This window comes from Pollicipes pollicipes, unplaced genomic scaffold (genome assembly GCF_011947565.3).
Source record: "Pollicipes pollicipes isolate AB1234 unplaced genomic scaffold, Ppol_2.1 Scaffold_4219;HRSCAF=4965_pilon_pilon_pilon, whole genome shotgun sequence".
In the NCBI taxonomy this organism is placed as follows: Eukaryota; Metazoa; Arthropoda; class Thecostraca; order Pollicipedomorpha; family Pollicipedidae; genus Pollicipes; species Pollicipes pollicipes.
Genome location: NW_023596448.1, coordinates 13,994,889 through 14,011,619, shown reverse-complemented (window position 1 = coordinate 14,011,619; position 16,731 = coordinate 13,994,889). Strand labels below are relative to the sequence as shown.

General features: G+C 53.4%; 1 protein-coding gene across 1 annotated transcript in view; it reads right to left on the bottom strand.

Moving 5' to 3' along the window:
- The window catches only part of LOC119094908 (uncharacterized), an 89,662-nt gene that overhangs the window by 66,586 nt on the left and 6,345 nt on the right, over window positions 1-16,731 (bottom strand). Inside the window, exons 3-4 of the mRNA XM_037217819.1 lie at window positions 14,941-16,697; window positions 1,255-1,461 (exon numbers count right to left, since the gene is read on the bottom strand). Of these exons, the coding sequence (XP_037073714.1) occupies window positions 1,255-1,461; window positions 14,941-16,697 (1,964 nt within the window). The remainder of the gene's footprint in view (window positions 1-1,254; window positions 1,462-14,940; window positions 16,698-16,731) is intronic.

Genomic DNA, 16,731 nt, shown 5'->3' with positions numbered 1-16,731 from the left:
TAGCCTTTTACTTTGTGTTGCGGTATTATAAGATATTCACTGACAGTTGCGAGATTCACGGTACTTTTGCAATTATCCAAGCAAAAGGAGTAATCTGGGTACTCCGATCAAATTTTTTTTCTCAAATTTCTGTCACAATTCAGAACCACTGTCCGAGCAAAGGGCAGTGAGCAGGAAACGGGAGCGAGTTGCAGATCAGGAATGGGTAATACTTGGCTGTGGCCATGTCCTTATAGCTGAAGGGGGACCGCACGCAGAAAATCCTACCCGTTGAAGGATACCTGGTCAGTGCACACTCAGCTCGGTCTCTGGGATCCCGCCGGCAGTGCCAGACAGAGATGCTTGACCGCGTCTCTTGACCTCGGCCAACAGCGCGTCAGTGATCGGTACAGCCAATCAGCGCGTGGTCAGCGATCAACACAGCCGCCATAGTCAATCAGCGCTGGTCAGCGATCGGCACAGCTGCCATAACCAATCAGCTCGCGTAGCTCAAGGCCAGGACACGTGCCGGCAGCAATCGCCACTTCATGCAAGTTCTTCAGGTCTGACATGGGCGAAGATGGGTGTGGCCGGGTCACCATGTCATGCGCGTGTCACGACGTTTTTGAAAATGAGAAAAGGGTTGCAGGACGTGGACCTAAGGCAGTTATATCTCCATTGCTATTGTCTCCACTATGCTCTTGGATAGTACATTTTCCTCCCCTAAAGCCACCAAAGATTTGCCATTCGGCACAGCTGCTCACCCTCTGTGCTGGTACCGCTCCCCTCTGCTGGTACGCTCACCTCTCGCTAGCGCAACTCCGTTCACTCCCATCTCACACTCGATAATTATATCACCGTCCCGCTTCCGTTACATCACAACTCCCGACTCTCACCTCGTCGCATCACATAACTCCTAATCTCATCACGTCATCCTACACACCTCGCCGACTCTTGTCACACCCACACACATACCTTCTAGCCGCATCCCACCACACGGACTTCCCAGCTTTACCATTTCACACCACACACTCGCCACTCTCACCCACATCACACCGCCTGCCTCATCCACTCTCACGGCGTCGCACCATACACCTTGCCGACTCTCTCTTTCTCTCTCTATCTATCTCTCTCTCTCCCTCTCTCTCTCCCTCTCTTCTTTCTCTCTCCCCCTCCTCTCTCCACATCACACCACTCACTTCCCTGCTCGTCTTACGCCCCTGACTCTCACCAGCTCTCACCACACCGCTGCGGCTCTCACCATGTCGCCGCCACCGGGGCATATGACCGCCAGCGGCTCTGGAAGGTCGGGCGCCGACACGACGAGACGTGTGGCCGCCTGGCAGACGCCGGGCGCCTCCCGACGGCCGGGCACCGACAGGTACAGGTAGGCTGACGGTGAGGCCTCCAGCATCCAGGGCAGCGCGTCGCAGCGGCCCTCCGACTCCTCGCGCCGCTCCAGGTTCATCGCGCCGCTGCTGCCTGCCGCGGGCAGACGGCAGCGAGGTCAGGCCAAGGGCACGGTAAGGGGAGATGACCAGTCACAGACACGGGCACGGTCAGATCGAGAGGCACAGGCCCAGACACGTTCAGATTGAGAGGCACAGACATCGGCACGGTCAGATCGAGAGGCACAGACATCGGCACGGTCAGATTGAGAGGCACAGACATCGGTACGGTCAGATCGAGAGGCACAGACACGAACAAGTTCAGATTGAGAGGCACAGACATCGGCACGGTCAGATCGGGAGGTGCAGACACGGGCACGGTCGGATCGAGAGGCACAGATATGGACGGTCGAGTCAAGACGGGTAGTCAGAAACACGGATAAGAATGTGGTCAGGTGGTGAGGAAGAGACAGAAGGTCCCGGAAGCTGATGCAGTCGGACACTTTTTGCTCGCCAGAATCGACTATCTTCCAATACGCCAGGAGAAAAACCTCTCCTTTTTTGGTTGAAAAACGTTCAAAGGTGCTTGGGACAGTTTCGGGCTTCCTTATCTTTTGCATCACCAATTCTGAGGGGCGCATATAGTTCCCACAGCAGCGCCGCCCTCTCCACGCGGGTCTGTGCGCGGCGGCGGAGGCCCCGGATAGCTCGACTAACTTCGCCCCGATTCATCGCCATGGCGTACACTGCCAGTCCGCCTCAGCTGCTCCATCGTGGTCGGAGAGGATCGCCAAACTGCTGGCTGGGCCATAGACCAAAACCAGATGTCCAGCGGCGGGAGGTCTGGACTGCGAGCTGCCCGAGGACGATCCATCAGCCGGCTCACGACGATGTCCAGCGGCGGGAGGTCTGGACTGCGAGCTGCCCGGGGACGATCCATCAGCCGGCTCACGACGATGTCCAGCGGCGGGAGGTCTGGACTGCGAGCTGCCCGAGGACGATCCATCAGCCGGCTCACGACGATGTCCAGCGGCGGGAGGTCTGGACTGCGAGCTGCCCGAGGACGATCCATCAGCCGGCTCACGACGATTGTCCGCGGCGGGAGGTCTGGACTGCGAGCTGCCCGGGGACGATCCATCAGCCGGCTCACGACGATGTCCGGCGGCGGTAGGTCTGGACTGCGAGCTGCCCGGGGACGATCCATCAGCCGGCTCACGACGATGTCCGGCGGCGGTAGGTCTGGACTGCGAGCTGCCCGGGGACGATCACAGGCTCACGACGATGTCCGGCGGCGGTAGGTCTGACTGCGGCTGCCGGCGCCGGTAGGTCTGGACTGCGAGCTGCCGGGGACGATCCATCAGGCCGGCTCACGACGATGTCCGGCGGCGGTAGGTCTGGACTGCGAGCTGCCCGAGGACGATCCATCAGCCGGCTCACGACGATGTCCGGCGGCGGTAGGTCTGGACTGCGAGCTGCCCGGGGACGATCCATCAGCCGGCTCACGACGCGGTCGTCGAACTTACTGCTGTGCCAGAAACGGCAGCCGGCGTCGTTTGCACGGCTGCTCCATTTCGCCAGTATCAGCGAGGTCTAACTCCAGTTTTTGGTTCCCTCTGTGCTCCAGTTGCTCTTGAAACAGCTGCAGAGGGGTCTCACTCGAGCCGGACGAACATGTTTTGGGGTGAGCCAATATGTCAGCACTTTACTCTCGACATGCGCGGCCCAGCGCAAGACTTTCTCGTCACCTTGCGTTCGGCATCTCATTTGAGGGCATGGCTTTGTGTTGACCAATATCTCGATTCTATGTGTTTGGGCGTTGTAGTAAGCAAGACCCCTTCCCAGCATCAATGAAACCCCTCGTGCTGTTCATGGGACCACTGACAGAACCTGGCGTTGTCAGCCATGTGTTTGGTAGTCATGGGCACGACAGCGTTGGGCAATACAGATACCTTCCCAACTCTGCGAAGCAATCGCCACGCAGATGAAGGTGCTGAGGGATCTTGCTGCTGCTGCCAAAGAGATGAGCTCCCTTCCCCTCAAATAGGGCCCAACAAAACCACGCATACGCGGCCAGGTCGTGACTGAGAGGAGGTCCCCCACCCTTGAGCTGAGGTCGTGCTTGACCTTGCACCGCCAGGAACGAGCTCATCAGTCGACCAAAAACCAATCGGCTTGATTATTTTTCGGTCAGCAGCGGTAGCGATTCGAATCTTCCAGAGCACCGTAATGACGCCTCGCAGTGCACAAAATCCTGTATGATTCATGCCACCTGCTCCGTCAAGAAAGCTTAACTTTTATGTTGGATGTCATGCAATATGTCAAGGCAATGCAATATGTCGAGGCATTCCGACGGTTCGAAAGCCAAATGGCATGTATCGTGACCTTCATACCCAGCAACTGAAATGTCTCGATATGTCAATTCGTGCACAAATTCCAATGTAATTTGCTTGCAATTTTTGGTCTCAAAGGATAGATTAAATTACAAGTTCTAGTGAAAATACTTAATATAGGGACATGGAGAATGGGTTTCAGAGATAGACAAGACTACGTTGAGTGAGGCATGGGGCTACGATATTTGATACACACTAACACGCGCCCGGGTGGCCGGCTAGACACCCTTCGCACGGGTGTGGGGGGGGGGGTCAATTTGACTCCCCCATGAGATCTCGGGAACAAAGAAGGCCAGAGACAACAAATTTACGGGGTGTGTTGACCTGTACGTGAACCCACTTAGGTCAAAGTTTCAGGTTCCTAGGCCATTACCTTTGAATCAAAAAGATCAAACAAGATCAAATTCCAGGTTGGTCTCCAAAGTGCCCCCAGAACCTAGATAACCGTTTCTAAGCAAAAGTCACATGCTCATCAAAGCTCGGTGACCTTGTTTGATCTTTTGAAGGCCAAGGTGACCAATATCATGCAAGATTGCTTTGAGTTTTACCTTTGACTAAGTGACAAAGGTGACGCTAGGCAGTATATTCCTAAAACAAAATGTTGGCCTAGGTCATTTTCGATCAATGACCTATTCTGACCTCTAAGAAGTCCATGGGAGATGCATAATGCGGTTCCTGTTATCAACAAATTCGAAATGAGCACCAGAAACAATCCCATACAACAAGCCCTAGAGTAACAAAACAGGTTGGTTTTGACCTTGGTGTGACCTTTATATCTGAACTTAGGTGAATATAATTTGTTCATTCAACTGTTGTGTTGCCTAAGAAAGCATCTCAGAGATGTATGGCTTCGTCTAACACTCTGTTATTAGATCAGATTGAAGGATTCCCTAGAAATTGCCTTCGCTGAAACCATGACCTGACTCTGACCTGTCACAGGTCAGTGATCTTACAAGGTACACCTAAATTTTTGATGCCAAACGATCCACTATTCAATTGTCTACAGCTAAACAAAATTTTGCGCGGCTGCGCCGCGCCGTTCGGAAACCATTTTGGACAAAAACCTTCGGAGGGGGGGTCAATTTGACTCCCCACCCTAGCGCATGTTAAGTGTCAGCAGACGTCAAAGGATTGCAGTACCGCCGGGGTAAAGCCCGATGTGTAAGGGCCACCTTAAGGGTCAGGCCAACTTACGAGATCAGTAAGATGAAGTCTAAAGATAGGATCAGGTCACGATATAAGGTCAGGCCAAGGTGTAAATCACAGACAGGTACACAGTTGTGTCAAGACAGGCAGAGGGTCACAGGCACGGATTTATCAGGTCACGAAAAGAGGGTCACTGGCCGGGGCACGGCCACACCAAGATGGTCAGGATGATAGAGCTAAGGTCACACCTGCAGTCTGACCTAAAGTCAGTCTGACTCACCCGGACGGTCAGACCAAAAATAGAACTTAGGATCACAAACATGGAGATGGTCAACAGACAGTTACAGACAACCACAGAACAGACACGACCAGATCAAGGGCGTCAGTAATCCAGAAGTCGCATCGCCTGACAGGATTTGAGGTTATGAGTGGGGGAAGTGCAAGGAGGGAAGGACAGTGAGGGAGTATGTTTTGCACCGCGTGGGCTGGCATGTTCAAGATCAGGGTACCTACGAGAGGCGTAGCAGAGTCCATTTCACCCAGCGGATCAGCAATAACAGAGGTGCTGCAGTATGCACGTCAAACACGGTTCCATCGCACCCAGCAACGTCGCTTATTCAAAACCGACGAAAGTACGACCATGCGGTTGTCACGACCCTTTCAAGGCAGCCACAACCACCTGACCACATCGTTGACCTCATTGACCTTTGGAGCCGTTCGCCCACGGCAGCAAACAGCTGCGGCGTGACGTGGCAGCAGAGACACCGCACGGCGGGTCGGCGGCCGAGCCTACGCTTTACCACGTGGCAGCAGCCCGCACGGCGGGTCGGCGGGCCGAGCCTACGCTTTACCAGGCGGCACCAATGAGGAGACGCGACACGCGCTCGACCGTCCAGCCGAACACCTTAGCTAGATTATTCCTGAAATTATTAGTGCTGCGGCAGCAAAAGATTCTTTTCAGTTAACTTGAGCCTCATTTTCTCACCGCATTTGGGCAATCTAGCGGAGAGCCGGGCGGCCACAGTTCAGTACGTGACCTTTAGCGGCTGCACCCTGCAGCCCGCTCAAATATTCAGTTTTCGGAAATATTACCCCTTCTGACGGGCGGCGAGCGCATGGCAGGCTGGACAATCTCCCCGGGCGCAGAGCAGACGGTACGGGCCTGCTGGCAGAGCTCGGGGGATAGCGACGTCTCCCGCTATATCGCGACCCGGGAAAGTTCCGCAGAGAAGTCCAGACTCCTGGGTCCATGGAGTCGGGTCGAGTTGGTGCGTTGAATAGTGATCAGCTCGATCCGACTAGAGCTGGAGAGAGCTTGTGCCGAACACACTAACTACATTCCAGGGTCAGGCGCCATTTGCCAGTCCTGTTCCTACTTCCGCACGTGTGATTCTTGCGTGCCAGGAATGGTGGCTTAGTCAGTGAGAAGAGTAGAGAAGTGGCTGCCAACAACTTCGAAAACAACATTAACGCTACGGCGCGCTGGAGCGATGGCGGTGGCGATGCATTTCAGAGCCCTGGGCCAGATATCTCGCAACTTGAATAAAACCAAGGTGACACGAAAAATGAGCTCCACCTGAAGCTGTAAATGCGTGTGCGCTTAGAGCATACCATCCCTTGTTAGCGAAAAACTCTGACACGCTCTCCCTGCTTAGGCAAGCTCAATCTCTTCCACCGCTTCGGCGGCGCAATGAAAAGAATTACCTAAAACAGACTACTTCACCTTATCCAGACTGCGACCAGCTTTCACTGCCCCTGCAATTTTTTAATGTTTATATATCAGCGTTTAATTCAGAGTACGGACAAATCGCTTGCTGATTGCTTGGTAATGGTACCCAAAGTTGGAACTCGAAGCTTATCAGAAACAAAACTGAAATGGGATAGGCCTTCGAGATCATCATTTTCAGACTTATTTGCACCAAACAGATTTCTGATTCACTCGTACTTTTAAGAAGGGATGGTGTACGATTGATCTCACAAATATATTGAGGGTGCGTATCTTAAACACCATCATACGGCTAAGAATCTATCCGCAACATCGAATTCAATATCACACAACTTACAGCGGCTTGAAAAAAGTCACGTGTGTCTGGGTGACGAAATTGATATATCAGTCGTTTTCAAAACAATTCATGCATTAAAAAACTTTAAAAATTTATGAAATGTTTCTGTGAAGTTAAGGTATATGATAAACACTCTTGCAAGGATGAAATATTTTCGCACTTTTCGAATAATATGCAACAGGTAAATCACATGTATTCAACTAAGAAGAAGTCTGCTATATGAAGCGGTACCGTTTACAGACATTTGTTCTAGGATAATACCAGGCTTGGCAACCAGTACTGTGCATCGGTCTGGGGCGTTGGGTGCCGGCTGCCGCATTATTGCTTATATCGGCTCTGTTTGGAGCAGAGCGGGCTTTTAGTATCATTTTGGCGAGGATCATTCATCCTGGATCATGTTAAGGGATGCTAGTTCTTTAACCTCTGCCACTACCGTAAGCTAGCTGTGCCAGTACCGTAAGTAAGCTCTGTAAGAGCTACTGGATACCTATGAACAGGGACGCCGCAAGGATATAGGAGTTTGCTTTGTCGCGTCTGCGTCAGAGATGCCACTGATTTTCTCCCAAATAAGCTTTGAAAAGCTTCGGTTAGAAAAGGTCTGACATCGTGTCTGTCCATAAAACTACGATCTTGCTTATAGCCAGCTAACCGTAATTTTATCAGCTTACGCGTCTTAACTAGTCTTTTAAACCTCTGCCAAACCTTTTTAGCCAAAATTGTCCAAAAATGTGTGTAAATGGAAAGTAAGCCTGAAGTTTTTTTACCATCTCAAAAAGGTTACAAAGTTTTGCAACGTGCATGCATTTTGCAGCATGCATTTCTGTTTTCTGCTGCACAGTGAAAATTAGTGACAAAAAGGCACTGCAAACCGCAACCTAGAGCATCGACCGAGACAAGAAAATGTTGATTTACAGAATGGAATTGACCAGTCCCGACAAGTTTGTCCTCTCGGGACCTTATTCATATGTTTTTAAACTAAGCGAACCCGACACAACACACGGAAGATAATGTTTCTGAAAACCGTTATGCCAAATCACATTAATACATTAATGTACACAATTCTATCCTGACGCGTACATCCCATTATTCGTGATTTGTTTGATTTCTCGCTTCTACCTGTTTTGAACTGAACGTCATTTTAAGTCCAAGCTAGATGATGGAATAGAATGTCATCACCATTAACACGCGCCCGGGTAGCCGGCTAGATACCCTTCGCTCGGGTGGTGGGGTTAATTTGACCCCCTGAGATCTCCGGAACTAAGAAAGCTAGAGACACCAAATTTACAGGGTGTGTTAACCTGTACCTTAAATCAGTTGGACCAAAGTTTCAGGTTCCTAGATCATGACCTTTTGGTAAAAAAAGGTCAAACAAGGTCATGTTCCAGGTTGGTCACTAAAGTGCCCCAGAGCCTAACTAACCGTTTCTAAGCAAAAGATCACATGCTCATTTAAGGTCAGTGACCTTGTTTGATCTTTTGAAGGTCAAAGTGTCCAAAATGATACAAGATTGCTTTGAGTTTTGCGTTTGACTAAGCGACAAAGATCACGCTGGGCAGTATGTTCCTAAAATAAAATGTTAATCTGAGTCATTTTAGGTCAATGACCTATTCTGACCTCTAAGAAGTCCATGGAAGATGTATAATGCGGTTGCTGTTATCAATAAACTCGAAATGAACGCCAGAAACTATCCCCTACAGCAAGCCCTAGAGTAACAAAGCAGGTTGGTTTTGACTTCGGTGTGACCTTCATACATGACCTTAGGTCAATGCAATTTGTTCATTTAACTGTTGTGCTGCCTAAGAAAGCATCTAAAAAATGTATGGCTTCGTCTAACACTGCGTTGTTGGATCCGATTGAAGGATTCCCTAGAAATTGCCTACGGTGAAACCATGGCCTGACTTTGACCTACCATAGGTCAGTGACCTTGCAAGATACATCTAAATGTTTGATACTAAACAATCTGCTCTTCAATTGCCTACAGCTATGCAGAATTTGGCGCGGCTACGCCGCGCTGTTCGGAAACTATTCTGGAAAAACCTTCGGGGCGGGCGGTTTATCTTCCCCCCGCCACCCGAGCACGTGCTATAGGAAACGGCAAACGCACATTTTCGGGCGTCTGAGCGTAATGTGCAGCGCACGTGGTGACATCAACCAGGACATTTTGTGTTACCTGCGGGAAATAGGATATCCAAACTATTCACAGACGGAATAAATATGACTTAACGTAGCAATAAAAAGTATCCGCATAATGTACCGAGCAGTTTAAAAAAAAACTCCAGAAAAGCTTCCAGCCCTCTCATCCGACCGGCTATGGCTTAACAACGGCATCAGACGTCAAAAGTCTTTTTGGCTTTGAAGACAAATGTACAAACTAAAGCAAATGTCATCCGTTGGCTAAACCACAGTTTTTATCCGATTGTGGCTTTTTTTCCTTCACCACCCTGGCCCCAAGTGGCGACCGCCCGACGGGGCGTTAGCGACCCCAAAACGGGCAACGGTCACGGATGTGCCCCTCCGTTGACCTCCAGCTCCACTCGTCTCTTCGTGGACCCCAGCCCCCCTCGTCCCTTCGTGGAACCCAGCCCCACTCGTCCCTTCGTCGACCCCAGGCTCTGCTCGTCCCTCCGTCGACCCCCAGCTCCACCCGTCCTTTCGTCGATCCCAGGCTCCACTCGTTCCTCCGTTGACCCCCAGCTCTGATCGTCGCTCCGTCGACCCCCAGCTCTAATCGTCCTTCCGTTGACCCCCAGCTCTGATCGTTCCTCCGTTGACCCCCAGCTCTAATCGTCGCTCCGTCGACCCCCAGCTCTAATCTTCCCTCCGTTGACCCCCAGCTCTAATCGTTCCTCTGTTGACCCCCAGCTCTAATCGTCCCTCCGTTGACCCCCAGCTCTTATCGTTCCTCTGTTGACCCCCAGCTCTAATCGTCGCTCCGTTGACCCCCAGCTCTAATCGTCCCTCCGTTGACCCCCAGCTCTAATCGTTCCTCCGTTGACCCCCAGCTCTAATGGTTCCTCCGTCGACCCCCAACTCTAATCGTCCCTCCGTTGTCCCCTACCTCCAAGCGTCCCGGCGTTCACCCCAGCCATGGGCGGCCAGCGCTGTTTCTGGCGTCGCCGGAGCCCGCGTCTCGAGCCCGAACCCATCGCGGACGGGCACGTGAGACCATGCATAGTGTATGCGTCAGTACCGTTAACGAGCGATACCAATCTCTATTTCAGACGGTCAGGCCGTCAACGGACAACATAAAGCAGAGATATGCACAACGTATCGTCGTCGGCTTGGTAGGGCAGTTGGTTGAATCACTCGTCTTCAGATTTATCCACCCGTGGTGGGGTGGGTTCCAAGTTGCTTTAGGTGTTTGCTATTTCTTCCTAACTGGTGCCGCCTACGACCGTTGGCAGTAACCACGCTAAAAGTTAGGCGACGCGTGGATGTGGTTGGAATGAACCGTGACGAGCATGGCGCCACATTAAATTTTCACTGCTAAAATCTAGCGTAAACCCAATATTTTACGATTGGATGGTCGCTCATAGCTCACACAACAAACGCTATTTAGCGGGAGTTCTAGTGTAAGAGACTCATCGATTCAGAACGTTTGGATAAAAAACAATACAAAAAGAAAATCTGCCAGCTGCATGTAATGCCCAACTAACCGCATGCATGCTCAGCTCACTGCGCCTGAGGCGAGTGTGCGACGCTCTTCATAAGCTCGAGACGTCCCTTGTTCCAGAGCGGACGCTGACCTTTGCACCGCGCGTTGAATTGGGAAGTTGGCCGATGGTCGTCAAAGGTCGTGTGTGGGCGCCCACCGGCATGCCTGGCAGCTCGACCGGCACCATCACGGACGACGCCTGGCAGCTCAGCCGGCCCCAACACGACCGGCCACCACATGCCTGGCAGCCCGACCGGCACCATCACGGACGACGCCTGGCAGCTCAACCGGCCTCAGCACGGACCACCATCGACGCGGTTAGAAGTTCAACCGGCCCAAAACGGCCGACCACCGGCCCAAAACCACCGGCCTGGCAGCTCAACCGGCCCAAAACGGCCGACCACCGGTGCGCCTGGCAGCTCAACCGGCCCGAAACGGCCGACCACCGGTGCGCCTGGCAGCTCAACCGGCCCGAAACGGCCGACCACCGGTGCGCCTGGCAGCTCAACCGACCCAACACGGCCGTGGAGTCCATACAAGGCATGGCCGATTATAGGCGGGCTGGAGAGCTTATCAGACCGTGGGGGCATTTAAGACGGGTGATCACCGGACGATTGGTCGTATATGATGACTATACTTGTACCGTAGCCGTTACAATCAAACTAAAAGTCTGGGAGGATCGGCTGAGGCAGCGTCCTAATGATGCGTTTTTCTTTTTTAAGCCCCGGGTAAGTGAATCCGGGAAGCCGAAGTGATGAGGACATCCCCTGGGTTCATCCCGCTGTGCGAGTTCGATTCCGTTTATGTCCCAACTCCATTCCTATCGCTATAAGCTTTGGTTTGTGTTCGTGACTTGCCTCCAAACACTATAAGTGTTTGGAGGCAAGTCCGTTTAAAACTTTGCAGCCATAAAACACCAGCCACGTCAGCTTTTAAAAGATGTCGATACATTATATATTTGTGAGCTCAGGTATATCAAGTTATGTACTCTTTCATCTCAACTGAAGGCAAATTAGGCCTGAGGGTTTCACATGGACGACCAAGCCACTCAAACAAGCGTGGGTAAAGAAGATAACCTGCATCAGCGACTGTGTGACATTGGACGAGATCAACGTGACATTATTCAGATGTCTCCGCTGGTATCTGTCTGCAACAACGCGCTTAAGCTGAATAACTCGATTCCCATATCACCATCGAGAGGTATCCAGCCAACCGTGCGTCTCTTGAAGGCTGCTGCCACAAAAGGTCAGAAGCCGTCGCCCAAACTTAAGCCGTTTTGAATGGAGCCTCTAAAAGGCTGCTCCCGGAAGGCATCAACTATAGATGCCACGCGACCTTTAGCTGCAAGGCTGCACAACACTCTACCATGATTCGCGCCACACCCAGTCGCGAATCTAGTCGCAGCAGTGTGTCACTAAACTCACTCGTCTCACTTGGACTGGACGGCCATCCGGCCATCCGTTTACACCCGCTCTGCTCACCCATGGTTGATGTGGCTTGCGACCTCGACTTGATCGTCCTCGGCCTTGATCTCCTCCAGGACTATTTGCCCCACCCCATCAGGAGCGAGGTCAAAGGGTGGGACCTCCCTTAGGCTTGGATTTTGTTATATTTTTAACCAAAGATCGTTTCCATCAGGAGACATGGCGTGTGTTCACCGAGCTCCGTCCCCCTCCCTTAAGAAAATCCTGGCTGCCTGGAACCCTACACCTCATGCCCGTATTCTCCTGGCTGGGGCCCTGCACTTCATGCCCGTGTTCTCCTGACAAGGGTCCTTCACCTCATGCCCGTGTTCTCCTGCCTGACTGGGACCCTATATTTCATGCCCGCGTCCTCCTGGCTGGCTAGAACCCTGCATCTCATGCCCGTGTTCTTCTGGCTGGGGCCCAGTATTTCATGCCCGTGTTCTCCTGGCTGGCTGGGGCCCCGCATCTCATGCCCGTGTTCTCCTAGCTGGGGCTCTACATCTCATGCCCGTGTTCTCCTGGCTGGCTGGGGCCCTGCATCTCATGCCCGTGTTCTGCTGGCTGGCTAGAGCTCTGCATCTCATGCCCGTGTTATCCTGGCTGCGGCCCTGCATCTCATGCCCGTGTTCTCCTGGCTGGGCCCTGCGTCTCATGCCCGTGTTCTCCTGGCTGGGCCCTGCGTCTCATGCCCGTGTTCTCCCGGACCTTTCGCCGTTCACCAGCCCGTAAGCTACCAGTAAGGCAGCTTGCACAACACGGGGCGGGTGAGAGGATCGCATGCGTGGGAGCTATCGACGAGCGACGGGATCGCATGAGTGGGAGCTATCGACGAGCGATGGGATCGCATGAGTGGGAGCTATCGACGAGCGACGGGATCGCATGAGTGGGGGCTATCGAAGAGCGATGGGGTCGCATGAGTGGGAGCTATCGACGAGCGATGGGATCGCATGCGTGGGAGCTATCGACGAGCGATGAGATCGTAGGCATGAGAACTATTGACGAGCGAGGGGATCGTAGGCATGAGAACTATTGACGAGCGAGGGGATCGTAGGCATCAGAACTATTGACGAGCGAGGGGATCGCATGCCTACGGGGTTTACCGTCTGTTACCTTGTAGGTGATGCCAAGTTACCGTCTGTCACCTTGTAGGTGATGCCAAAAACTAAGCTACTCGAGCCAGACGCCAGACACTTTTGACAATCCTTACAAACGGAGTTGATTAATGCGATGATTATACGGGTTGACAACGGATTTGATTAACGCCTTGGCATGTCCAGCTTTCATAAGAGTTTAACAAGTAAAGGACGAATTTGGTAACTTCGCTTAATGACAAATGACGTCTGAAAATAGCATGAGCTGCGCTCGAATTGCCGCTTTTGCTTGCTGTCAGCAGTTTGTAACGGGCTTGACCAATCACGAACACCGATTTTGTGAGCGAGGCTTTGGAAACTGGGAAGAGTTAATGCCACATATTCGATGACAAAACGATGTGCCCGCCCCTTGGATATCGGAGAGGCAAACGGAAGCAAAGAGTTACTTATTTTTTGTGCTTTGAGCGTCAACGTATCACGCGACTTAGTGGAGCTTTCTGTCCTGCAATATACGAGACTGCGCAATGCTGTTGAAGTGTGATCGAAATAATCTTTTTTGACGCGAAAATGCAAATCGTGCCATAGTATACTATGCTGAACTACAATCATGCACTATGATGTGTAGCCGCCTTTTCATCAGGCTATAGCTGCCTGCAATCGAAGACCATCTGTTTTCTGTCAGGCCAGCCGTTCCCTGAGTACATGGTGACACAGTGGGGTCGAATTATATTTTTGGGGGGCGGCGGGGGAGGGGCGAGCCACGGGCCCAACAGCATAACCTACCCGAAGCATGTGATTCTCGACGGATTAGGACCAGTATTGGTTGACGAAAGGTAATTTTCAATTCATGTCTGCTTGTGAATTATCATTACCAAAAGGCCATCACATGGCACCTTAAAAGGTAAGCTTTGTTGTGCATACCCAGCTTTGCCCTCTTGTAAAAACGGCAAAATTAGTAAATGGGTCCAAACCAACATTTTGGGACGGGGGTAAGGAGACATTGGTGGGGGCAGGAGAAAATCGGCCCTGGGCCGTCACGAAATGATATAAAATGACCTTGTGGTGACTTGATTCGTGTTTATCCCTCCTCTCCTTGTTGTTGGAAAAGCGAAGAAAAACTGACTGCCGAATCAAGGTCTGACGATGAGTCTGGAAGTGTCTGGCAATTAAGTGGACAAATGCATGAAATTGCAGTGGTGCACAGTTTTGGAAATTATGACCAAAACATTGTGGTATAAAAGCCAGAATGTTTTGCAAAGACATTGACCGCAATGAACAGGATCACCCCGCGCGTGGTTTTCATGGTCGTTCTCTTGCAGTCAAGGCCACAAAGATTGAGTCAAGTCAAGCCAGATTCAGGTTAAGCACGGTATTTGAAACCGGTGGCTGCGAAGGTGACATAGGTCGCTTTTCCATCGATCAATAAACATTTTTTTTCAACTTGTTCAAAAAGGCATAATAATCTGGCCAGACATGTCCGAGCCGGTCCGGGTCGGGTCGGGTCGGGTTGAGGTCCACAGATATGATTCGATGTGTAGATATGTGCTCTCGTCTAGATGTGGTCAAGGTATGGTTCTTCAAGGTCCCCGATAAGGTTCGCTTGGCCTGCTGCCACACTTTAATAGACTCAGAATCAGGCTTGAAACATAAAATCTGGAATCAGTCCCACGAATTGTGCACGATAGTGACCCTTCCAACATAACACCTAAGCCCGACTCCTTCCTCCTCCAGCCCACCGCCCACCACCGCACCCGCCTCTCACCGTTGATGCGCGTCTCAGTCTTGCAGGCCGTCTTGCGCAGGAACTCGTACTTGGCAATGAACGAGTACGAGTAGAAGTCCTCGGCGGCCGTCATGTTGAACACGTCGTAGCGCAGCTCCAGCACGCTGGCCGTTGACTCGACGACGATGGGCGTACCGGTGGTGCGGTCGGCGCACACGCAGTCGCGCCACACCCGCACGCCCGGCCAGGGCACCTCGGCCAGCCGCAGCTCGGAGCGCGCGCCGCCGTGGTAGCGACACCGGTAGCGCTGCAGCCGCTCGTCGCGCACCGTCTCGCAGCCGCTCTCGTCGGCCGCCGTGAACTTGTTGACGAGGATGCGCACGCGTTCGCCGGCCGTGCCCTCGAAGCGGAAGAGGCAGCGCAGGTGCGTGCGCCCGCCGCGACCGTACAGGAACACGTTCTTGGCGGGCCCGAACGACCCCTTGCTGAGGCGACCGCGGCTTGCGAACACGCGGTGGCACGGCTCGTCCCCTAGCTGCTGGCCGTCCTCGCGCATGTCGACGAACTCGTAGCGGAGTTGAAAGCTGGCCGTGTCGAGGCCAAGCCCGGTGACGTGACGCTGCGTCAGCGTGACGTTCTCGGACGACGAGAGGTAGCTCTCGTGCAGCGCGCACGGCGGCACGGCCGCGCCGCCGGCCGCTCGCAGGGCGCGCGTGCACAGCAGCGGCTTGGTGTCGCCGCAGAAGAAGCCGAGCGAGCGGTTACGGCCGCCGCCGGGGGCGCCGTCAATGATGTCGAGGCGGTGGTGACAGTGACGCGACTTGGCGTCGTGACCGTAGCCCTCCTGGTGGCTGGCGTGGTAGGTGACGTGGTACTGCAGGAAGTACAGCCAGAGCCGCTCGTGGCTGCGCCCCAGCAGCGTATACGTACAGCTAGTGTTGGACGGCAGGCTGTGGGCCGGACTGCCGATGAGGCCCACTGGACTGATGGTGCTGGTGAAGACGTAGCGGCAGCCGCTGCGGTCCACGAAGCGCGTGCGCTCGCTGATGTTGACAAAGCGCACGCTCACGTCCAGCTCGAAACCGGGGATGTAGGAGGTGGGGTGCTTTAGCTTGTCCCGCGACAGCGCCGGCTGGCTGAGCCGGTCGAAGGCGGACGTCCGGAACTCGACGATCATGTTGGGCCCGCTGGACACGAGCGGCGGCAGCGCGCCGCCGCCGCAGAACTTGAGCAGCTTCGGCGCCGACTTGGTCATACCGTCGTACACAGTGACGAAGTCCCGCACCAGGTCGCACTTCGCCCAGGTATGGAGCTGGCGCACGGCGCCGCCGGCCGAGTCCGTGTCTTTGACGTTGATGAGCTCGCCGTACCGCTGCGAGAGCACGAGGAGTGCGCGCGTGCCGCCGGGCGGCTCGCTGTGCTTGATGTGGTAAGAACACGTCACGTTACGCGGGTACAGCCCCGGGAAGTTCGGGCTCTGGATTCGGCAGCGGACGCGGTCGCAGTTGTCGAACATGAAGTCACAGAAGCTGTTGTACACGGGGATGCCGCGGAACTTGGCCTGTTTCGGCCCGCTGCGCATCACCGCCCGCTGAGCGCTGATGAACTTGTAGCGCAGCTTGACGTAGAATTGGCTGACCTCATCGCCGCTGAAGCTGCCGCCGCCACTGAGCCGGTACAGCCGGAATGTGACGGTGACGGTGCTGGTCTCGCTGTAGTACACGTTGTATCCCCAACCGGAGCCGCACCAGAAGCCGTCGTTGTGGATCCGACCGACCTCGGCGATTTGCATGTGGCTGTGGGGCAGAGAGCGAGGCGCCTCCGGTCACG